The sequence below is a fragment of the Thamnophis elegans genome, chromosome 3, assembly GCF_009769535.1.
Source record: "Thamnophis elegans isolate rThaEle1 chromosome 3, rThaEle1.pri, whole genome shotgun sequence".
Taxonomy (NCBI): Eukaryota; Metazoa; Chordata; class Lepidosauria; order Squamata; family Colubridae; genus Thamnophis; species Thamnophis elegans.
This window is the reverse complement of record NC_045543.1, coordinates 59,198,391-59,224,108: the sequence shown is the minus strand read 5'-3', so window position 1 is coordinate 59,224,108 and position 25,718 is coordinate 59,198,391. Positions and strand designations below refer to the sequence as shown.

The window sequence follows — 25,718 nt, the reverse complement described above, 5'->3', positions numbered from 1 at the left end:
AGATGAAGATCGTCCTTAGGGTTGACATTTCCAGGTTAGTTCCTTGTGTTTGGATTCTGGTGACATTTATTCTTATTTGAATACTCATGAAACCAGCACTGAGGCTTTAAGTAATAACTTGTAGCCATAACTGACCAATAACTTAGCCATAACTGACTAACATAGAGCAGAGTAAGCGTGACAGTTCCTGCTGTAAAGGTAAAATAATGGATATAATTATATCAGAAGGGTATAGTTGGTAGTAGTATCTCAGATGTGTAAGAGTCTCCTAGAGGTTTGCTTGGTATGTTTCTAATGTGTTTAAAAATATCTAGACTTTTAAGAGGACTCATCTTTCTTATTTTTTAAGCATTCAAAGGCTGAAGCTTTTTCATTTCAAAACAAACAGATGCCTAAGCCTGTGTTTTACTTATTTCTTTCCCAACCCAACAACATATTGGAAAGAAATTATATAGAAGGGTTCAAGATTGTTTATGATCATCTGTCAGCAGGACGATTATCCAAAACCCGAATAGATCAGGAAGGGGACTGATTGACAGAGGTGAGATCAATTTTGAAATGGCTGAATTACACAGGGAACTGTACAGGGAAAACTTTCTCCAAATTTCCCTAATAAATCCCTTTGGCAATTAAGCAGTGGTTTCAAATGTTGGTGACTGCTCCATCCTGAGCTCTCTTTGTGCCGGAATGGGACACCTTGCTGCAGCCAACTTGCTGCAACCAACTCATCATGATCAACTTGGTACGACCAAGCAGCCAATTTACCGTGGGGCAACTCACCATGGCCAACTCACTGCAGCAAAACTCACTGTGGGACAATTTAACAATTCAATTTATTTAAAATGAATACAAGTTATTTTTTGTCCTTCACATTTCATTCTGTCCCTCCTTTTGCATCCTTTCTTTAAGGATTCTATTCCACCATTTCTTTGATATTAGTGTAACTCTTCTCCCGTGGCAAGTTGTCCCGTGGTGAACTGGCCATGGCGAGTGGTCCGGTGGCAAATTGGCTGTGGTAATTTGGCCCTGGTGAGTTGTCTGTGGCGAGTTGGCCGCAGGGAATTGACATAGACCCCTTTGTGCTGAGCATATGCTGCCCAACCTTGTACTTCCTAGTGTCTGCATTGATTGATTGATTATGTGTCATCAAGTCTGTGTTGACACTCAGCAGCCATATTGATGGATTTTCTCCAGGACTATTCACACCCCTCTCCCCAATCTAGTCCTTCTGGTCTTGTAAAGGATGACTCCCTGCCTCTGTAATTGAGTCCCCATGCCTACATAGAGATATTCATTTATTAAATACTATTGTTTTGTTTATTAAACCTATTCCTATATTGTTATGATGAAAGAAAAAGTTTCAGCAGCTTACAGAAAAAGCATGTTCACATGCTTTACAGTTGTTCCCTGGCCCTTTTTAAAAAAGTAATCAATCTAGCCTTCCAGCTGTATTGTTCAGCTAGTACTCCTCAGCCAGTGTTACTTCAAGATGGAAGGTCTCCATCTTCCATTCTGAAGCAGCCCAGCTACAAATATAGTAAAGGAAGCATAGCATAGCTGTTGAATCTTCAGATAATACCAGTTACTTCACTTTTGAGAAATATAGTTCCACCAGGACTTTCATGCCAAGCTCTTAAAAAAACAAACAAAAAACAGTTGCCTGTCATTTTCTTGTGCTTCCTCTTATCCAGGTATCTCAGGCAGCTGCAGAGCTTCAGCAGTATTGTATGCAGAACGCTTGCAAAGATGCTTTGCTTGTTGGAGTTCCAGCTGGAAGCAACCCATTTCGAGAGCCCAGGTCCTGTGCGTTGCTCTGAAGACGGGTAGGTATAAGTCCATGGCTTTGTCAAATACTGCTCTCTCTCTCTCACTAATATAGCAATAGCAATTCGCTTATATATTGCTTCACAGTGCTTCATAGCCCTCTCTAAGTGGTTTACAGAGTCCACATATTGCCCCCAACAATCTCGGTCCACATTTTACTGACCTGGAAAGAATAGAAGGCTAAGTCAACCTTAAGCCTGGTGAGACTTGAACTGCCAAACTGTTGGCACTTGGTAATCAGCAGAAGTAACCTGCAATATTGCATTCTAACGACTGCACCACCATGGCTCTTGTTATATTATATTTATGGAGTTGATTTGCACAAATTTGGGGACTTTTGTGCTACATCCCTTTAATTTTTTCCTAAAAACAAGAGCTAACAATAAGGATAATGAAAACCAAGTATTCGCTTTATTCTATACATAAAGGAATAACGAGAGTGCAGAGTGTCTATTTTTCTGCTGAGTAGTTCTCCTTTACATATGAATTGTGTGGAGTAAAGTAACATTTATACAGTAACTAAATTTTGCTACTCTAATGTAATCTTATTTATGGAATCTTGAAGGAGAGCAGTTTTTAATAAAATATGTTTTTTTTCTCCATGTTTCAGGGAAGGTTTCCTGAAAATCCTCAAGTACAAGAAGAATCCCAGCGGTCTTCCATGTTTTCCAAACCAACAGTTTCTTTATGTAGGGCTTAAACAGTTTCTTTAGATATTTATTAGTCTGCTTGACTGTCTTAGTAAATGGTTAAATCTTTTGCTAATGTAAAGCATTTTATAAGGAAACGTTTTTCCTTTTGTAATTGATTCAATATCCTTTCTTTAATTCTCTGAGGTGTTTACATTTAGAAAAGGACAATGCCAATCATGTGTTTCTATTGTGCCTGAATGAAACACGCGCCAGGTACTTCCCTATTATCGGCTTTCTATTTTCTACTCAGAGATGTTTTCAAGCTGTTTTGATCCAGGCAAAGTTGGCCACTTAAGGCTACAGTTTTACACACATTTGTTACTTTTGAATCAACGTGAAATATACTAGGAACTATAGCTCCTAGTTAGTGTTACAGAATTTCTAAAATTGGGGCTCCCTAAAAAATACCTTGCATTAGTTGGAGTATATCCAGCTTGTTAAAAAGAAAAGTGCTTCTCTGTTCCAGTTGGTTGAAATGAAGAAGATGCACTTCATATTTAAAGGCATTTACTATAGCTCCCTTGAGTGCCCAAGCCCCAATTTTACTAAGAAATATAATCTTGCTGTTCAGCTTTCCAGTGGGTTAGGAACAGTGGTAGGCTCCTGCCAGTTTAACAGCCGGTTTGGTGATCATGCGCTCTGCGCGTGCACGCAGTTTTAAGAATACTTAACTTCTGCATTACTGCTGGGGAGTAACACAGCTGAGGCGCAGCAATCTGCTCTGCCACGTGAATCAACTGAGAAGATATAGGTCAGTATAGCGTGCAGGGGGGCAGGCAGGCCCACCTGATCATCTGAGTGAACTGGTTCACCCCCAGCTGACCGTTGGAGCTACCAGTTCGCCTGAACCGGTCCAAACTGGTACAATCCCGCCCCTGATTAGGAAGGACAGTAATGTATTCGGAGGGTTGAGAGGTACAAGAAGAACCACATCATAAATCACTTTCCCATTTAAGCTGTGCACAGTCACCCATTTTGCAGCTAAATAGAACTGGGAACTGCCAAGGATTGATAAACCACTCCTCATGCCAGTATGCAAGAGGGGAGGATAGTACAGTGAGATTAAGGTGCAGGGAGGAGAGATTGAAGAGCTTAGTTCACTGAGATCAGGAAGGAAGAGTAGGAGAGGACCCACGAACTTTGGCCAAGTCTACTAATCACATGGCTCCTGACCCTTTAGTACATACAGTCCTTGGGCCTGCATATTCACTACTGAAGATCTCTTCTTTGTCTCTGTGCTTTCACATAAAATAGTTACCTTGCAGAAAAAGCCAGCTATTTGAGACATTCCAATGTCACAGACTCCAAAGAATTTTAAACCCTGCCAGATGTCTGCAAGCCTTAGGAAAGGAAAGGAAAATTGGCCTTTTCCCCACCCTTTATTTTTATTTTTAACCATTCCCTTCTCATGGATGAAAAGATGCTACAGTACAGGAGAGAAAACACTTTACGTAGAACAGGATGAATTTGGACATGTATTAAAAGAGTGTGAAAAGAAACTTAAGAATCAATCAATTTATACTGGATATCTGCATCAAGATGCTTCATTTCTTTGCTGATGTTGTCTCCTGCTGAAGTTACAAAATCTATTACTCAGTTTCAGAGAGGGACAAATAAATTTAGGCAATCTACAGGCAAAATTTTCCTAGCATTTGCAATATTATTGGAACAATTCACCTTTTTTCGTGGGTCAGGTATCTTTGATTTTGGATTACCAAGCACTTTTATACACGCTGTTTACTTTTTAAAAGAATGTTCTTTTTGGTTTGTATTAATATATTAAAAGCTTTAAAAAATATTTTCTTAATACTGGGATTTTTTTTATCACACGAAAACCCATTTAATGGGGATAGGAGTGGGGTTTGAAGAATCTGACCCATGTTAGAAAAATAGAAAAGATCACATCCGTCTCCACTACCTCCAATATATCCGTGACAAAAGTTAACAGCCTGCCAAGAAATTACTATTCTGCCCATAGATGCTGATGTCAGTAATTTGCAGAGCTCACAAAGAGTATTCCCTTGTATCCAGCCCACAGGAACTTTCATATAGGTAGTTCTCGACTTACAACAGGTTGCTTACTGACTGAAGTTACAATGGACCACCCGCGGATTACTTACAACCTGGTTTCAAAATTCCAACCTCCAAAGGGAGGCTCCCCTCCCTTTGATCATGTGATCACATTTTACAGTTGCAAGAAAAAGTATATGAACCCCTTGGGATTATGTGGAGTTTTGTATGAATTGGTCATAAAATGTGCTCTAAGTCACAACAATAGAAAAACACAGTCTGCTGAAAATAATACTACACAAACATCAGATGTTGCCATGGTTTAATTGAACATAACATGTAAACATTCACAGTGCAGGGAGGAAAAAGTATGTGAGCCCCTAGCCTAGTGACTTCTCCAATTGGAGCCAGGAGTGAGCCAACCTTGACTTCAATCAGTGTGATGATATTGGATGTGTTGCTGACAGCTGTCCTGCCCTTTAAAAACACATACTTGTTTGGGGTTTACTGGTTTCCAGAAGCACTGTCTGATGTGAACCATGCCTCGCAGAAAAGAGCTCTCAGAAGACCTACAATCAAGAATTGTTGACTTGCATGAAGCTGGAAAGGGTTACAAAAGTATCTCCAAAAGCCTTGATGTTCATGTGTCCACGGTAAAACAAACTTGTCTACAAATGGAGAAAGTTTAGCACTGTTGCTACTCTCCCTAGGTGTGGTTGTCCTGTAAAAATGACTGCAAGAGCACAGTGCAGAATGCTTCATGAGGTAAAGAAGAATCCTAGAGTGTCAGCTAAAGACCTACAGAAATCTCTGGCACATGCTAACATTTTTGTTGACACATCTACAATAAGGAAAACATTAAACAAGAATGGAGTACATGGGAGGACACCATGGAGGAAGCCATTGCTGTTAAAAAAAATACTGTAGCATGTTTGAAGTTTGCAAAAAAGCACCTGGATGTTCCACAGCACTACTGGCAAAATATACTGTTGACAGATGAAACCAAAATTGAGTTGTTTGGGAAAAACACACAACACTATGTGTGGAGAAAAAAAGGCACAGCACACCAACATCAAACCTCATCCCCCGCTGTAAAACATGGCAGAGGGAGCATCATGGTTTGGGGCTGCTTTGTTGCCTCAGGTCCTGGATGTATTGTCATTGATGGGACAATGAATTCCAGGGTTTATCAAGACATTTTTCAGGAAAACGTACGAACATCTGTCCGCCAACTGAAGCTCCGCAGAGGATGATGCAACAGGACAATGACCTAAAGCATACAAGTAATTCAAAAAAACAATGGCTTCAACAGCACAGAATACGCCTTTTGGAGTGGCCCAGTCAGAGTCCTGACCTAAACCCAATTGAAATGCTGTGGCATGACCTTAAGAGAGCAATTCACACCAGACATCCCAAGAATATTGCTACACTGAAACAGTTTTGTGAAGAGAAGTGGTCCAAAAGTACTCCAGATCGTTGAGGTTATTGCTGCCAAAGGAGGGGCAACCAGTTATTACGTCCAACGGTTCACATACATTTTCCTCCCTGCACTGTGAATGTTTACATGTTATGTGCAATTAAACCATGGCAACATCTAATGTTTGTGTAGTATTATTTTCAGCAGACTGTGTTTTTCTATTGTTGTGACTTAGATGAAGTTCAGAGCACATTTTATGACCAATTCATGCAAAACTCCACGTAATCCCAAGGGGTTCACATACTTTTTCTTGCAACTGTAAGTGATAGGCAACCAGCCCACATTTATGGTTGTTTACGCTGTTCTATTATTTTCAGCACTTTATTTTTTTTGCCAGATTTATACTAAGTTGCATGGATGAACACCCCCCCCCTCTCCAAGGAGTGGACAATAGTACTATTACATTTGAGAAAAGAAAAATCTTTGAAGATGCAATATGTATCTTGAGAGGAAGTCGATATAAAAAAATCTGATACAATAATTATAATGAGAGGATAACAGAAGAGAAAAAGTGTGGAAAGGAAAAAAGTAAATTAACCCAAGAAACTTGCTTGAAATACCATGTTGTTGAGATCAGCAGTTAAAAAATACTTAAGAACGATGCAAAAATTGTACAAATAGGTAATTGTTAGATTTCAGGTCACAAGTGTTACAAATAATAAGTAAATGTTGTTTTAAAAGCTTTTTAGTTTTAAAAACAATTTTTAGGATTTGTGTCTATCTACCATAGTCAGCACCAATTCCAACCATTTCCCTTTTCTCCTCTATTTACAAGAATTGGTGATTTGCAGCTTAAAACACAAGTGTATATGCATGCACTCCCCCCCACCCACTCAATGCAGTGAATTCTACAGATAATCACACTTCTTGATGACAGTAATGCCATCAAGAATGCTTTCCTGAAGCAGATTTGGGTTTTCCCATAGCTGTTAACAATGTGGCCCATAAAATCCTTCTACATATAGATGGTATTTCACTGGACATGTTTGCATTTTATTTGGCACACAATGTAAACAATGCAGCAGCTTGATCACTGTACATAAGCCTGCTTAATTCACTGTAAACATGTTCTAGTGTATTGTCTGAACTAAGGCTGGAAATTGGACCTCCCAAGACAAATGGCAGAAATGCTCACATGTTGATTTACTCCTGGAGCAGTGTCTATGCTGTTCTGGCTATTTTCAACTCTATGGATTGCAGGGCATGAGCCGGAGACACAAAGGGGATAGGGAAGAGCTTCAATTAAAAAAACACGAGGAAGAGGCAACTATCCCAAGGAGAAGACAAAAATGAGGGAGACTAGCTTTTGTTTATGACCTCCATTTTACAGTGGTTGTCTTCCTTTGTCTATGGGATGGTTCCACCCGATGGTTCGTTGGCAGGGAGTAATTATCCTCCAGGCCCCTCCATTGGGGGATCCTGCAGAGCTCTATTGCTCTTCTCCTTTGGAACATCTACATGAAACTGTTGGGGAATATCATCTGTCAGTTTGGGATTCAATACGTGTAGGGATTGGATGGGGAAGAACTGACACAGTCATATCAGAACCGGGTGGTTAGGGGTGTTTGGGCAATTTGGATCTGGGAATATTCTGACCTTGGATGGGGTTGCACTTCCCAATGCAAGGGAAACATACAATTTGGGGGTCTTTCTCAGCTCACGAAATGATGAGCAGGTGACAGATATGGCTAGGGAGACCTTTGCCCAGCTTCATTTGGAGTACCAATTGCACCCTTTCATAGATTAGGTGTGTGTGAAGGAGGGAAGTTGTGTCATGTCTGCTCTTTTCAAACAGCTGTACTCATGCAAACATGCTTCCCCCCGCTTCCCATAATCGTTCATCCATTCCCCCAGAACTGTACTCACAGGCATTCAAGCTGGTGTTCCAGTTTGCATTGCTAAATGAGCTACCCATTGGTGTTTTCAAGGATGTGCTGATGTCCAGAGGAAGCTTCACCCAGGCTTTTGAACTTATAAAAGCAAATGCTAAGAAAGAACGGAAAGAGGACTGCAGGAATGGTGAAAGCAAAATACCTACAGACAAGAAAGCAAACGTGATATCTGGAGATCGGCAGCTATTACAACAGAACATTCAACTGGCAGGACCACAAGCTGTGGTAGGCAGATATCTTGGTGGAGGCTTAGTAGGAACTAGAAGAAGTATCACTGAAATAGCACCTAATCCCAACTAATGCAAGGATGACCGATGATCTCTGGCGGGCCAGGGATAGGGTTCACCTCTCTATCCTTGTGCTCCTTGACCTCTCAGCGGCCTTCGATACCATCGACCATGGTATCCTTCTGCGATGGTTGCGAGAGGTGGGGGTGGGAGGCACCGTTTTTCGGTGGTTCTCCTCCTACCTCTCGGACAAGTCGCAATCGATGTTGGTCGGAGGGCAGAGATCGACCCCAAGGCCCCTCAATTACGGGGTGCCGCAGGGCTCGGTCCTGTCCCCCCTCCTATTTAACATCTACATGAAGCCGCTGGGTGAGATCATACGCCGGCACGGGATTAAGTACCATCAATACGCAGACAATATGCAGTTGTAGTCTGCCCCGTGCCAACTCAGCAAAGCAGTAGAAGTGATGTGCCAGTGCCTGGAGGCTGTTAGGGTCTGGATGGGAGCAAACAAGTTGGCACTCAATCCAGACAAGACCAAGTGACTTCTGATGTTCCCTCCCAAAGATTGGCCAATTATTCCATCTCTCAGGCTGGGGGGTGAAATTATACGCCCCTCAGAGAGGGTTCACAATTTGGGAGTCCTCCTGGATCCCCAGCTGACTTTAGAACACCATCTGTCGGCTGTGACCAGGGGGATCTTTGCCCAGGTTCGCCTGGTGCACCAACTGCGACCCTACCTGGATCGGGAGGCCCTTCAGACAGTCACTCACGCCCTTGTGACCTCAAGACTGGATTATTGTAATGCGCTCTACATGGGGCTGCCCTTGAAGAGTGTTCGAAGACTCCAGTTAGTCCAGAATGCAGCCGCGCGAGCGATTGTGGGTGCACCCAGGTACACCCACGTTACACCTATCCTCCGCGAGCTGCACTGGCTACCCATTAGTCTCCGAATCCGATTCAAGGTGCTGGTCGCTACCTATAAAGGCCTACATGGCATCGGACCTGGGTACCTGAGAGACTGCCTCCTGCCGATTATCTCCCTCAGACCGATTAGATCTCACAGGTTAGGTCTCCTCTGGATTCCATCTGCCAGCCAATGTCGGCTGGCGACCCCCCAGGGGAGAGCCTTCTCTGTTGCAGCTCCGGCCCTCTGGAATGATCTCCCTGTCGAGATCCGGACCCTTACTACCCTCCCGGCCTTCCGCAAAGCCACCAAGTCCTGGCTGCTCCAGCAGGCCGGGGGGCTTGTGAAACATCCAGCTCCATGGAAATTGTGAATGTTGCGCTTTTGTTTTTAAATATGTTGTCTTTGTCGAGTTTCCCCTTTCCCTTGTCTATTGTGAACCGCCCGGAGTCCTTCGGGAGTGGGCGGCATACAAGACAAATAAATAATAATACTAATAATAATGTTTGGAAAAAGACTTTACGATTTTAGTTTCAACTGAGCATTATAAGTATTAAAAGACTGAGCATTAAAGACGTATTTTATGTAGCAACATCACCTTGCAAAATGTAGAAGGGTTGGAGCAATGAAATAACTGTTGGGGAAGATATGTGTATGTATTTGTTGTATATATGATGTACAATGACAATAAAGGCTATACTATTATTAACTACTATAAAGACTTTTGTGCAGATTTGCTATGCTGCAGTATGCCTAGTTCTAGGAGAGCCCTCCTAGGAATAAAGGTGGGTAAGTGGAAGTCAGATATCACTCATACCTTGGTCATTTCATGGCTTGATTACTGCAATGAGCTCTACATGGACTGTCCTTGAAGATCACATGGAAGCTTCAGCTAGTCTGGAATGTAGTGGCATGAGCAGTGATAGCTTGCTTTGGTATCCTCATCTGTTTGCAAGCTACGCTGATTGCCAGTTTGCTTCTTGTGATTCAAGTGCTGGTTGCTGTCTATAAAAACCTATAGGGCCTAGTTACTTTAAGGACTGTCTGTCCTCCATACCATCTGCCTGATCAATCTATATCTGGCAGGATTTATGCACTGTAGTTTCATTGATTTATATATAACTGAAGGCAGAGATCAGGGAAACTATCTTACAGAGGCAGAAAGTATATCTAACGATCCTGCCAGTTTTGTTTTTGTTTTGAGATTTTACCCCGTTGACTCACTTGCCCAGATACTAACCCATTTACTGGGATAACAGCTGCTATGTAGAACTGAACAGGCAGACTACTAAACTCTGATGTATCATATTCTGACAACTGTGGTGACTCCCTGACCAAACTTCCAAAGTCTGTATGCAATTTCAAATATATTTCTCTTATGTACAGAGTATATAAATGAATTATATAGATTATGCATAATTAAACTGTAGTGATTTAATGTAATTGTCATAAATAGCATCCATTTTTCCAAAAAAACTCTTAACTGTTATCTTATTCCTAAAATGGCAAAAAGTCCATATTTTTCTAAAAAAATGATTACATATAGGATTGAAACAAATTGTAAATAAATTACTAAAAAAGAAGATTAAATTTGTTTTTATGTATTGCAAATAATAAGATTCTTGAAATGTTAGCTTCCATTTCTTCTAAAAAAATTTGAGACGTGTTTGGCCATCATGTCTCCGAGGATCTTTTTCAAAAGTTAGACGCCTTTTTTTAAGCTGTGGGAATTGCATACATTCTAAACCTGCCAAAAAAGAAAGAAAGAAAGAAAGAAAAAGAAAGAAAAGAAAAATAATAAATCATTATCAAATAAGCAGTTTACAACTATACAGATTTAGTGTTTGTATGTGTGTGTTATATGTGTCTGTGTGTGTGTGTGTGTGTGTGTGTGCATGTGTGTTGTATTTGTGCTGATAAATAAATAAAGGGAGACTAGTATAGATCTATTTCAAGCTATTTAGCTCTCATCAGCTAGCCATACCATTACTGGGATTAGAACCTGTGCTGTATTACATCTTAGGCAGAATGAGTATATATATATACTCATTCTAAAGTAAAACCAAGTAATTAGGCATAACAAAAAGTCAACTAAAAGCATGGTAGAAGTTTGGCTGGTCTTCCAAAGGGACATGTACCTGAGCTCTCCTAACAAGTATATTTATGGGTTTTATATTTAAGGTGACCAGATTTTCAGATTGGTAAAGAGGGACACCATTGATCGGGGGATGGGGGAGGCTTGATTAAAAAAAGTATATTTTGTTAAAAGGTCACAAAAGGCGATTACATGACCCCAGGACACTGAAACCATCATAAATACGAATCTGTTGCCAAACATCATTATACCACCTTTCTTGTCATAGTTCTTAAGTGAATAACTGCAGCTGATAAGTTAGTAACATAAGTGAATCTGGTTTCCCCATTTGACTTTGTCAAAAGGTCACAAAAGGCGATTACATGACCCCAGGACACTGAAACCATCATAAATACGAATCTATTGCCAAACATCAAAATTTTGATCACGTGACCATGAGGATGCTGCAACAGTCGCTAAGTGTGAAAAATGGTCGCTAAGTGTGAAAAATGGTCATCAGTCACTTTTTTCAATGCCATTGTAACTTTGGTCACTAAATGAACTGTTTGAAAGCTAAGGCTAGCTTGCATTATAATGCCTTATGCTAGCTTACATATTCAAGAGAGAGAAGCTAAACTCCTAAACACACAAGGAATTTGTCTTTGGTGAATATGCTCTCAGTGTACATAAAGAAAAATAAAATAGACTACATTCATCAAGAATCATAAGCTACAACACTTAGTGATAGTCACTAAAGCCTGGAGGATTGTTCCCTCTGTGCTTCTTTAAAACAGTATATGTTAGAATAGAATAACAGAGTTGGAAGGCACCTTGGAGATCTTCTAGTACAACCCCCTGCTTAGGAAGGAAACCCTACACCATTTCAGACAAATGGTTATCCAACATCTTTTTAAAAACTTCCAGTGTTGGAACATTCATAACTTCTCTCCTTGATTAGTTTCCACCCACTGCTTCTTGTTCTACCCTCAGGTACCTTGGAGAATAGTTTGACTCCCTCTTCTTTGTGGCAACCCCTGAGATATTGGAACACTGCTATCATGTCTCTCTTAGTCCTTCTTTTCATTAAACTAGACATACCTAGTTCCAGAAACAGTTCCTCATATGTTTTGGCCTCCAGTCCCCTAATCATCTTTGTTGCTCTTTTGACTTGTGACTGTTTTTCTCCTTTATGACCACTGCACAATCCTCATGACCACATGGTCAAAATTTGCTTGGCACCTGGCATGTGTTCATGATAGTTGCAGTATCCAGGATTATGCGATCACCATTTGTCACTTTCCCAGCTGGTTTCCAACAAGCAAAGTGACCGGGAAAAGCCAAACTTGCTTAATGACTGCATGGTTCACTTAACAATTGCAGTGACTCACTTAACAACTGTGGAAAGAAAGGTCATGAAATGAGGAACCGTCTTGCTTAGCAATGGAAATTTTAGGGTCAATTGTGGTTGTAAATCGAGGTCTAGCTGTACAGTATATGGAAATAATCCCAGTCCCTTAAAATTGAAGTGTGCTTGCCTTGCATTCTAAACAACAAAATATCCAACCATTTTTTTCTTAAATATTTTAAGCAAATGTTGTACAAAATCTCCCAATGCAATAAGCTTAACACTGTATCCTGAAGTGTTGGAATATAAAAACTGTCTCGTTCACATAGTATGTGAAAATAGCAATGAATTTAAATGTATGAATTTAAAACTAAGTTTGGAGCTATTGTTTATTAGCCAATGTTGCACTCTATTTTATACAAAATGCTTCCGTATCAGAAAACACCCATGTTCTTCTATTCCAGACACCTGTAATGACCCCAAAGGACAGCTATTTGTCTATGACCTTCTATAACATATTCATGGCTTTATACAGAGATACAATAATATCAACACCCAACTCTGCTCACTGGGTAGTTTCAGATAACTGCTATTTGAGGAGAAGTTTTAGAAGTTACTTGCAATCTTGTGGTGAGTTTGCTGTTTAATCTGCTAGTTTTGCAAAAGGAGAAACTACACAGCCATAAAAATAATTCCTGTTGCTCAATGCAGCTGTGCTGAGCTGCTTTCCTGGCACGATTTGGAAGATATTTGGTCACAGTAGATCAAATATGGATAAGAGAGCCAGTTTGCCTAGTAGTGGTTCAGGCACCAGACAAGAAATCAGGAGTTTCTAGTCCCATTTTAGGCATGAAAACCTGCTTGGATGAAATGAGGCCAGTCACTCTTTTTTCCCCTTCTTTCCTTCCTTCCTTCCTTCCTTCCTTCCTTCCTTCCTCCTTCCTTCCTTCCTTCCTTCCTTCCTTCTTTCCTTCCTCCTTTCCTTCCTTCTTTTCCTTCCTTCCTTCCTTCCCTCTTTCTTTCCTTCCTTCTTTCCTTCCTTCCCTAACTTTCTTCCCCAGCCCTTTCTCTGTTGTGGGGAGTTGGAAGGAGCATTAGATCTGCTCACCGCCTTAAAAGTGGGATTTTTTTAAAATGGCTTTTTTTAAAGTGATTTCAGCCGGGATGCCTTTAGTACTCACCCCATCCGTCCTCCCATCCTCCTTCCAAAAAGTTGATTTAAAAAGCCAGCGATCTGCGCCCACTTCTCCAGCGTTCCTGATTCAGGGGCAAAGTCCGAGACAGGTGCCTGGGCGCGCGCTGTTCCCCCATCAAGGCTTCACGTTAAAGCCAAAAAGGACCTCCACAGAGATGGCTCCGGGAAGGCAGAGCAGGGACGGGATGCTGGAGAGCAGCTTTCGCCTACAGCCTTGGGGGGAGGGGGGTGTTTGCAACCCTGCCCTGCTTGGCGCCCCTCGTTGCTTGAAATGGGGTGCTCCGTTTGGGGGGGGATGCAGGAGGTCCAAATAAGAGGCGGGCTCAGCAGAAGGAAAGGCAAGAGTGGGGGGGGGATGGGACTTCGCTGGCGGTTGCAAAGCAGCCTTCCCCCGATTGCCTTCCCCCAACACCCCCCAACCCTTTCAAAAGCCATCCAACCGGATCCCCGCCTGCCTCCCATTGGTTCACCAGGACCAGGTTGCTGACAGCGGCATGGCTGCAGGGAGGGTGGTGCCTGAGAGAAGTGGGCAAAAAAAAAAACAACTTCCGACGGCTGAGCCGCTTGGCCCGGGACCGAGCCTCCTCCTCACTGCGCTGCCGCCGCCGGAAAGCCATTGCTCTTCCTGCAGAAAAATGGCATGCGTCGGCACGCTCACGCCCAGGATGGGAGGGAAACCACTGCCCTCTAAAGGCCACATCGGGAGCGACACTTCAGAGAAATAAAAACTTTTTTTTTAACGGCATCGTTTTTAAAATTGATTTTCTTTCTTTTGGAAAATCAGGACTTTTTGAACATGCCACGGGACACGGGACAAATTATTAAAAATCGTGACTGTCCCGCCAAAAATGGGACGTCTGGTCACCTTATTTATATTACTTATACTTCAGAGAAATAATATGAAATTCCAGGCCAGATGCACACAATGTAAGGCTTCAGGATTTCATGTGTCCTCTAAAACCTTCTAGATGTTACCAAACTCCCTTTTAATCTGATATAAATTTTAAAAAATGCTCAATACTTACTAGCAAATTCATTATAGATAACTCTAACTCTAACATTGTTATATCTCTTCTTGAATCAAATCTTTGCTTTCTAATGATCAAGAAGCTTAACCTGAAGAAAAATTGTAAATGTTTGTATATCTTTTTAAATGTAATTTTAATATGTGTTAATCTCTCAATTGTTCAATAAAACAAAGCTAATTGTATTTCAGTTGTTATTTTCCAATTCTATGCAAATAGCAAATGAAATATTCCATGTTTTGAATCTAATGTGAATCTAATAAATGTACAGATTAAAATCAAGAACTCTTGAAATTCTTAACTTGTCAAAATAACTTTATTTGATTCATGAAATTAAATTTACGGTAATTAACTTTAATCTTTATTCTGATCAGTCATTCACTTTATGGAATGGTTCTAAGCCTGCTATCCACAGTGAAGTATTGCTCCTTGCCCTGAAAAATATGCATGTCCCTGTTTTAACTTTGAATTAAAATTGTTGCAGTGTAAATATTTTTCACTTCATTTCCCCTTGTACTGCTAGTTTTTTTTTCTATATACACTTTTAATCTTTTCTGCCTCTGTTAGTAAAGCCTGGCCCAAAAAGGCCTTTATCCTAATTAAAATAATCTTCAAAATGTTTCACAATTTTTTCTCATTTGAAGAACTACCGAATAGCACACTTCATTAGAAAATATATAGAAAAAAGAGTTGTGTGTAGAAATACAGATTCTAGAATACTGTATCATCTTTATCCCGTGTGGAATAGATTATAGGATTGCTTACAGTTGTCTTACAATTATCTTAGCTCCCCAAGGTTTGACCATATGAACTGCCCAAAACATTTCAATTAACTTTTTTTTCTATTTAGCCCAAGTTTCCCTTAGTCAGCCTGACAATGTTTGAAGCAGCAAATTGGGAGCTATAATCAAAGCAAGATAGTATCAGAATCTAATACAAATAGGCCCTAGTTGCACTCTACAGATATGGCACTTGGTCAAATACATCAATTAAGAAATAATTCTTAACACAAATTTGCTTGCAACAAAACATTTCAGTAATCGTTTTCATAGAACAAAATGGCATCTGTCCTGCTTGCACATATGTGAAACAGAGGTCAGCATCTTTGTACTGGTGCAAAAATGACAGCTACGATGATTGTGCACATGGACTCTTCACCGCATTGAGACCATTTCATTATTGTCAGTTTCCTAGATTTCAGTGTTCAAGTTGCTAACAGTTTTAGTCATTGATGTATTTGCACCAATCAGAAATGACAACTCCTGGTTCTGATCTGGCTGGTTGGTTGGTTGTGAAGACAAAGATCAGGGAATGAGCTGGCAAGCAGATTCTGGCTAGTGAATGCAGAAGGCTGTGGAGAAGCCACTGGTGGGCTTCTATAGACCCCTTATGATAATTTAACTACAGATTAAATATCACTGATCTAGAATAAAATAGGGCTATGATTCCTGTTCTTAGGAAGCAGGGTAGTTTAGCTTTTGGATGCAAAAAGAAGATGCATTTCTGCCCCCCAAGGGGAGACTCTGCCATTTGCCCCTAGGGAAGGAAGAAAAATAGTTGGATTCAGTGGTTGGTTGATGTTTTGTTTACTCCTAGGATGTTTTTGATGAGCACTCAATGGAGAAATGCCAAAAGAACAATTTATAAAAATTAATAAATACTGTTTTTAACTAGAACAAAGACAACACTGAATATTCCCTTGTAATTTTTAGTATTTTATAATTTAGAAAGTAACAGCACTTTGCTTTATGCTCTTACCTGAAACATCTTGTTGTCTTTGTTCACTTGATAATGAATTACGTCCTTTCCCCCTGGTATATCCTCCAGTAAACTGAATGCCCAAGTTCATGAACCTATCTGGACTGGATATGGAATCATAGGGAGAAGAATCCATTGCTTGTATGAATGGGGGGTTACCCCAAAATCTTTCCTCAGATGCAGGACTGTTGCTTGCTTTTCTTCCTATTTCGAAAACATTGCCTGAGCTTTCCTGGAACAGAGCATCTTTTCGACTAGAAATGACATGAGAAGAATGCTTGAAATCACGGAAAGAATTCAGTTGTTGTGCAAGAGGTTGAATTTTTCCCATATGTTCATTTTTAGCATCATGGTAGATAGGATTTTTTGAGAACTCAGAGATATCTAATTGTTTGCCTCTGTCTACTTTTGAAACAGTCATTCTATTCAGTGGACAATTCTCAAAATAAGAGTTAGTGTCCTGGTTACAGTGCAAATGTGGCATTGTGGTTTCATTATTGATATTGGAAGGTTCCCCAATATTGTTCAGGGTTAAATGCAATGCATTTATTCTTGTTTCTGTTTCCACTTGTTTCAGAAATGGAAGATAAAGTTGCCTCTCTACCCTTACATTATCCTGAAAGGGACAGGTGTCTTCTTCATATGATAGTGAAGGTACAACTAAGTTATGCTCTCCAGTTGATTTCTGACAACCACAAGATCCATTCTGGCAGAAATCTGGGGAGCAGTTTTTTTTCTGTTCTTTGAGAAAGCATTCTGAATACTCGGTAAAGGAACTATGTCCTTGCAATCTGGAGAACAAAGCTTCAGGAAATGGAAGTTGAGAACAAGAACAGATGACAGAATTATTATTTCCATGAAGAGACATTATTTCTTTTTGTGTTCCTGGTCTTTTTAGTGGCTTGAGGATGTATAATGATGTGATATCACTAAAATTCTGGGGAAAAAGGTAAGAGGTAGATCTGAGTCCATAAAAATAAAACACATGCAGCTTTTTAGTGTGAATATTCAACTAATATGTAACAATTACTAACAGGGATGCAGTGGCTAAGACGCTGAGCTTGTCAATCAGAAAGGTTGGCAGTTCGACGGTTCAAATCTCTAGTGCCGTGTAACAGAGTGAGCTCCTGTTACTTGTCCTAGCTTCTGCCAACCTAGCAGTTCAAAAGCAAGTAAAAATGCAAGTAGAAAAATAGGGACCACCTTTAGTGGGAAGGTAACAGTGTTCGTGCGCCTTTGGCGTTTAGTCATGCCGGCCAGATGATCATGGAGACATCTTCAGACAGCTCTGGCTCTTTGGCTTTGAAACGGAGATGAGCACTGCCCTCTAGATTTGGGAATGACTAGCACACATGTGCGAGGGGAACCTTTACCTTTTTAACAGTTACTACAGAAACTCCAACCTGTACATAAATATTATCAACACCCAAAGAAGAGTACAGCTTGGGAATAAGGGGGAAAATTTATGGACTGGAAGAAATGCTAGTAATGTTATGTTGATCACTCTGTTCCCATACAAACTGCAACATTTTAAGAAAATACTTCAGAATTTTAAGGAAAAAATAGCATTACAAAATACTACCAATAACTCCCTTGGTGGGTTAGAGCTGTGGAAATTCTTTGGAAGACGTGCTTCTCATCACATGGGAAATGCAAAGGAAAGTAGCAGTGCATGCATACACAGAGCAAGTCCATAAGCTTGGATAAAGATATAACTGCCTGATATAACTGATATTGATAGTAATGTATATAATGTGGAGTTGATATGATAAATAATAATTGGATATGAGAAAGGAAGGTTAGAAATACTTTTGGACTATATATAAAGGTTATTAATTACAATAATTACTACTATTAAAAATGAAATAAAATATATACAGTTAAATATTAATTAATATGGGGAAAATGTTATGATATATGATATAACTACATAAAGAAGGGAGAATGATAATAGAATAATAGAATATACTGCATGGAAGATGGACTTTTTGGTATTAAATATTATGGATGCTCAGCTAAAATAGGATATGAGGATTTGATGTTAATAGAGGATTTTACAAACAAGTAAATGAAATGTCAGCATGTGGTTATGGACTAAATCATTGGCATAGTTAAGGTTGAAGGATGTTTGAATAATTGTAGTTAACTAAAAGTGGAGGTATAATGATGGTAATATGGTAAACATTTGAGTTAAGATTTTTGAATTAATATGAATTAATGGAAGAGATGCACCAAAACATGTTGTAACCAGCTGATATACATTTTTTTTTATATATAATATATACCTGTGTTGTTGTCTTTTCTTTGTTTTGTTTTGTTTTTTGTTTTTTCTTCCCTGCCTTGCTTTTTTTTGTTCCTTTGTCTTTTTTGTTTTTTCTTTTTGTTGGGGTTTTTTTTTTTTGGATTTTCTTTTTCCCCACTAGTGTGGGCATATATTGTTTAAGAGTATTATTATTAATAATAATATTTTAAAATAATAATTACAGTCAAATGAAAATGGATATATGACGATGGTGATATGTATGAATATCTGAGTTAAAACACTTGAGTTAACAGGAGTTATGTTCGTTGACTGTGGAGGAGATGTACCAAAGTTTATTTGTGACCGACTGATACAATTTCTATAGCATGTAAAAAAGGATGTTGTACTTGTTTTAAATTAAAAATTAAAAAATTTTTTAATAAAAAAAAAGATATAACTGCCTTAACAATTGAAAAAGATCAGAAGTACTTATTTTGAAGGCTGTATGCCATAATTTATTTATTTAAAACGTACATATAGCTGCCAATTCTAAGCAGTTCTGGGCAGTTTACAACAATAATAAAATCAACAACTATGAAACAATAATAAAACAGTAAGACAATAGAATAATAAAACACAAACCTGAACCATAATTGTCTCCTTAAGATGCTCTACAGCAAGCTGCAGTTGCCCTCAATCTTTTCTACCCATACAATAATGAAAGAAAGTATTCACAAAGTTGAATTCAAACTATAGTATTACTATTATTAAGTTGCTACTGAAAAATACTGGCATTCAATATAGCCCTACCCTGAAGAGGAAACATCTGTAGCCCAATAATGATATCTCAAACAAGGATTACATAGGGCATCAGACTGTTAACACTGGTACAGTGATAGCCTAGGATATCTTAAACAATGCTACAGGAACAATACAGGTTGTTGTGTTATCACATTAATTTGAATTAATATCAAAATATATGTGAATTGCTGATTTATAACCTTTTTCCTAAGCAGCATTTTCTGTATGTGATTTTGCATAGGACTAGGAATGACTTGCAATACTGTATGTTTGTTTTTAATATAATGCAAAAGTTTTTTTTTTTTACAATTGTATTGACATAAGCAAATATGCTTAGGAATGAATTAAAACATCCAAACAAATTCAGTCCCGGGAGCTATTTTGGTTTCTTTCCTGTTTCAACAACAATCGAAGCAACAATATAACTGAATTATACACATCATGCTTATATCCTGGACAACTGACCTTCAAAACCTTTTCTGGTACCTCAGGCAGAAGTTCCTGAAGCTCAGCAAAAGATGCTGCCAGGAGCCATTCAAGTGAAGAACTTTTCTTTAGCATGACTTGAGCAACTAATGGATTCATGCATGGAAATGTAAGCAAGCATTTCTCTGCCTAGAGAAAAAAATAGAACTAGAATTAGATTTACTGTATATTTTGTTTAGGTATTCTACCATAAATGAATCCAGGCAACTGAAGATGATATGTGGTTATTCTGTTGACCATAGCTAACTGTAGTTTGGATAGTTAGCCATTTCTTTTCTGAAATAGTTTAGAATTTTATGTGTTTCCCTTTTTTATTTTAACTGTGCTTTTTTTAAAAAAATTGCTGGTCTATGACCAAATAAAAGTGGATTGATTGGCAAAGAGATTACATTACTGCTATAATTGTCTAATTATAAGAAGGAAAAAGGGGGTTGGGTGAATAGATGAACAGGATAAACTGATATTTCCTGATGGTCAACAAAGTTTGCATCTGAAAAATTATAGATAACTAATTCACTATGAAAGCCTCCAACTTGCAGTAATACTTGGACTCATTTCCAAAATATAACATTCTCTTGAATCCACAATATTCTCTTCTATTCATCTCACAAAACAGAAACCCCAAATCATCTTTAAATTAAGCCTTCTAAATAAACGCTTCTAAAATTAATATATTCTCCGGGTCCAATGGAAGATTATTTTCAAAATAAAATTCTCCCCTCCAATTCAATTTCTTCTCAAATAACTTTCAATGTACTTACTTCTATTGCCATTCCAACTAACCTCTTACACTTTGTCATGTTACCATAGAGTAGTGATGGTTAATCTTTTTGGCACTGAGTGCTGAAACTGGAACGTGCAGAGCACTAGAACTTGGAAGAGAGCAGCTGCTTTTCTGTGTGCATGCGTGCCAGAAAGCTGGTCTGGCACACATGCGCACCAGCCAGCTGCTCTCTTCCAGGTTCCAGCATGCATGTGTGCACCTGCCAGATGGTCTTCACACAAAGACCAGCTGGCTGGCACGCATGTGTGTGATAGAACCCAGAAGAGCAGCTGGCGACGGTGTGTGTGCCCACAGAGAGGGCTCTGTGTGCCACCTCCGGCATGCGTGCCATATGTTCGCCATCATGGCCATAGAAGGATTCCTTTTAACATTTTGACTTCCCTAAGAAGAATTTGCTCTGAGGAATCATGAAGTTGAACAAATCTCTCCTCTGCGTCTTAAAAAAAGCCGAGCTTCTATTTAGTCCTATAGAACACCAGCATCAAAGGATCCCAGGCTGATGAATATAAAAATGCACATATAAGCAGCAGTTCATATAAGTAGAAACTTATTTCTTCTGCAAGATCTGTAAGTATCTGCAAGAATCTTTTTCACAGCCTTGAGTGCAATATTGAAATTTCATATGTAAAATCTTCAGGTGCAAACTTCTTCTTTTTTTTTTTAAATATATTTTATTCATTTTCACATTCCATTTTACAATCACTTATATACAGGGTATTTGCTATAAGAAAAAAAAAATTTTAAGCAAAATAAAAAAGAAAACACAACTCATCATTCACAACCCCACCTGACACTTCCATCCTCCATACACCCCATCTACCCCCTCCAACTTTCCTTTCCTCCCTCTAACACTCCCCTCCTACTTCCCTTTCCCCTCAAACCTTCCTTACTCCCAACACACCCTCCTTACATTCCCCTTACTCCTTCCTTACTCCTCCCTCTTCTTTCCCTCTACCTCCCTCCTTGGTGTATTCCTTTATTCAAGTGTTGTTTATTATAATCTGATAAAAAGTAAAATAAACCAAGGAAAAAAAAATATAAAGAAAGAAAAGAGAAAAAAAAGAAAAAAAAAGAACAACCGTATATAAGTGCATTCTTGTTCTTATTGAGACTATGTTAACACCCACCCACCCACCCCCCATAAATCCCCATCCCTAATCCTCCCGACTTCCCAGGGCCCACACCTGGCACTGCCTTCTATCTAAAGTATCTTATGTTCGTATGGATTAAAAATAAAAGTAATATATTAAAGGAAAGAAAAACAAAAAAAAAAAAAAAGAAGAAAGAAAAAAGAAAAAAAAAAGAACTCTTTGTGTTAAGCTCAGCCCCCCATCTTTATCTATGCTTAAATAGTGTAAGTCATTCTATCTATATTTTATTCTCGTCTCTTGCTTCTTTGTTATTTACCCAGACCTCCTGTAGACTCTCCCGTTCCTCTTCCTTAACCTTGTATTCAGATAAACATTTATACAAATTTGTATAGACATCAATATACAATCTAGCTCAAAAATAATCCCTTCTAGTAAAATTTAAGCAGCGTGGATCGTTCCACATATTCAAATATTACTTTACAGAAGAATAATCAAACTTTCCCTTCTAATAGGATTTAAACAGCGTAAATAATCTTTCTTAACCTTATTTTCAAACAGTAATTCAAAATAATCTGACCAAACTTTCTCTTCTTAGTGAACTTTAAGCAGCGTGGATCAAGTATTACTTTACACAAAAATCAGTTTGCATTCTATCTTAAAATGATCCCGACCAGCTTTCCCTTCTAATAGGATTTAAACAACGTAAATCATTCCGCATGCATTTTACCCTCATCCCTTGCTTCTCTGATATTTACCACTATCAAATTTATGCAGACATTAGTTTAAAATCTAGCTCAAAATAATTTCACCAAGCTTTCCCTTCTAATAAAAATTAAATAGCATGGATCATTCCACATATTCAAATAATACTTTCAACAAGAATCAGTTTACCTTCTGTTTTAAAATAATCTCATCCAGCTTTCCCTTCTAACAGAATTTAAACAACATAAATCATTCTGCGTTCATTTTACATATATACATTCAGTATCACCCCACCAATATACGTAAATCATTCCGCATGCATTTTACCCTCATCCCTTGCTTCTCTGATATTTACCACTATCAAATTTATGCAGACATTAGTTTAAAATCTAGCTCAAAATAATTTCACCAAGCTTTCCCTTCTAATAAAAATTAAATAGCATGGATCATTCCACATGTTCAAATAATACTTTCAACAAGAATCAGTTTACCTTCTGTTTTAAAATAATCTCATCCAACTTTCCCTTCTAACAGAATTTAAACAACATAAATCATTCTGCATTCATTTTACATATATACATTCAGTATCACCCCACCAATAAGTTCCGCTTTTTCTACCGGAGAGAGGTCGCAAACCCCCATTCAATCCACAACTTTGGCAAGTAATTTAGAATGTCTATGTCAGGCACCACTCCATTCCATAATTAGGAAAGAAGACTAAGAGACTCCATGGTTGGAAATCAAAAGTACTTTTACTAATTATAAATGGTAAGCGAGCAGTAGCAAAGCAAAGTCTGCTTAATTTGGCGCGAAAGCAATTGATATATAGAATAGCCCGTTCCCCCCCCTTAGGATCAAAGCTCCAGTCCAATCATAAGTCCTTCAAGTGTCAGGTGTGAGATAACTTCAAAAAGACAGGCCGAAAGATGGAATGTCGAGGCCGTTGAGGCAGGCGGGAAACACAGACGCATGCGCAATCCCAACGTCTGGTACATCCTAGAACATTCCTCCAGCACATCAATTAACCCCTTCCAAATACAAGCCCCCCCCTTCCCGTTTCATGGCAGCTGAAGCAACAGCAAGGCAGAAGCTGACATCCGGCCGTCCCCCGGAAAAAAGGCTGTCAGGCCTGGAAAAAAAAAAAAAAAGAAACAAAACAGACAAACGACAAAACACAAAAAGAAGAGGGAGGGGAGAAAAGTCAAGGCTTGTCGGGATAAGAAGCATAAAATTTCTGTAGCAGACGGGGAGCACGAACGTGGGATTTATCAACCCATTCCGTGTGGGAGGGGGGAAAGTGCTTCCAAGCTACCAGGTATTGGATGCGATTACGGTGCCTGCGGGAATCAAGAATTTCACGAACTTCAAAATGATGTTTCCCATCAATCAGCAACGGAGCAGGCGGAGGTTCATCTGGGGGGCGTAAGTGGGAAACCCGAACAGGCTTGATGAGGTTGATGTGGAACACCGGGTGGATTCGGTTGAGGTGTTTGGGCAATTGTAAACGAACAGAAACAGGATTGATGACTTTCACAATAGGGAAAGGGCCAACATACTTGGGTCCCAATTTCTTTGATTTCTGTGTAGTGTGCAAGAATTTCGTGGACAAATACACCAAATCCCCAATGCGGTATTCATAGGGCTGAGAGCGTTTCTTATCGGCTTGCTTCTTATGGGCCTTATGGGCAGCGTCCAAAGTGGAAAGAGTCAGAGGCCAAATGCGACTGAGACGCTCACTCCAGTCCGCAACTGAAGGAACCTGTGGTTGGGCAGTAGGCAATTCGGGAATAGGAACAAAATCTTGGCCGTAAACGACCCGAAAAGGGGTGAACCCCGTGCTGGAGTGAACCGAGTTGTTGTAGGCCACCTCAGCATGTGGCAACAAGTCGACCCAATCGTCTTGTTGATAATTGATGAAACAACGTAAATATTGCTCAAGGACGGAATTTGTACGTTCACAGCCGCCATTAGTCTGAGGATGGTAGGCGGAGCTAAGGCCCTGGGCGGACCCAATGCGTTTGAGAAATTCCTTCCAAAAAGTAGATGTAAATTGGACCCCACGATCGGAGATAATACGGTCGGGAACCCCATGCAAACGGTAGATGTGTGAAAGGAACAGTTTAGCCAATGCCTTGGCGGAAGGAATTTTGTGACAAGGCACGAAATGAACTTGCTTGGAAAACAAATCAGTGACCACCCAGATGACGGTATGCCCCTGGCTTTCGGGAAGCTCAACAATAAAGTCCATAGAAATCTCCTTCCAAGGGGCAACCGGGCGAGCGACGGACTGGAGTAGTCCCTGCGGTTTCCCCGGCGGTTTTTTGGCGGTAGCGCAAACTGGGCAACTGGCCACATAAAGTTCAATGTCCTTTTTTAAAGAGGGCCACCAGAATTGTCTCTTCACGAGGTGCAAAGTTTTTACGAACCCAAAATGACCCGCCAATCTGGAGTCATGAGCGCGACGAAGGACGACCAGACGTAGGGACGCGGGGATGTATAATTTAGCACCAATCCACGGTAGATCGTCCCGCATGGTGCACTCGTTCCGATGGTTCAGAAACCAGTCGTCTTGAGGAAGAGCTTTTTTAAGGTCAGAAAGTAGATCTTGCGGCACTTCCCTCTGAGCTTGGGTCTGCTGACATGTGAGTACCGGAGCTGCCAGGAGCGGTTGAACGATACTCAGTTTAGAGCAATTATATTGAGGTAATCGGGACAAAGCATCCGCCATGAAGTTCTTTCCGCCCGGGATATACTTCAGAGTGAAATTGAAACGGTTGAAATATTGGGCCCATCGCATCTGTTTGGGGGAGAGACGACGAGGCGTGCGCAACGCTTCCAAGTTCTTGTGGTCAGTCCAAACCTCAAATGGGTGTTTAGCGCCTTCTAGGAAATGGCGCCAAGTAGCGAGGGCCCAACGGACGGCGAAAGCCTCCTTCTCCCAAACCGCCCAACGCCACTCCGTGTCAGTGAGTTTACGGGAGGTGTATGCGCAAGGCTGCAAGTTACCTTGGTCGTTGGCTTGCAGCAGAATGGCCCCTACGGCGACATCACTGGCATCAGCCTGGACGACGAAAGGCCGGTCGAGATCAGGATGCTTAAGAACTGGTTCAGCGGCAAAAAGGCGTTTAAGTTTCTCGAATGCCGCTTGGCATTCCATGTTCCAGTCTAAAGGCTTATTAGGTTTAG

General features: G+C 39.9%; 2 protein-coding genes across 2 annotated transcripts in view; one reads left to right on the top strand and one right to left on the bottom strand.

Annotated features, from left to right (window-relative positions):
- Window positions 1–4,314, top strand: part of LOC116505947 (guanine nucleotide-binding protein G(I)/G(S)/G(O) subunit gamma-10) — a 32,017-nt gene extending 27,703 nt beyond the window's left edge. The window contains exons 2-3 of the mRNA XM_032213454.1: window positions 1,692–1,823; window positions 2,435–4,314. Coding sequence (XP_032069345.1) covers window positions 1,692–1,817 — 126 coding nt within the window. The 3' untranslated portion in view covers window positions 1,818–1,823; window positions 2,435–4,314. The remainder of the gene's footprint in view (window positions 1–1,691; window positions 1,824–2,434) is intronic.
- Window positions 4,315–10,472: 6,158 nt separating this feature from the next.
- Window positions 10,473–25,718, bottom strand: part of SHOC1 (shortage in chiasmata 1) — a 41,030-nt gene continuing 25,784 nt past the window's right edge. Inside the window, exons 13-15 of the mRNA XM_032212582.1 lie at window positions 19,935–20,084; window positions 16,427–17,363; window positions 10,473–10,776 (exon numbers count right to left, since the gene is read on the bottom strand). Coding sequence (XP_032068473.1) covers window positions 10,676–10,776; window positions 16,427–17,363; window positions 19,935–20,084 — 1,188 coding nt within the window. The 3' untranslated portion in view covers window positions 10,473–10,675. The remainder of the gene's footprint in view (window positions 10,777–16,426; window positions 17,364–19,934; window positions 20,085–25,718) is intronic.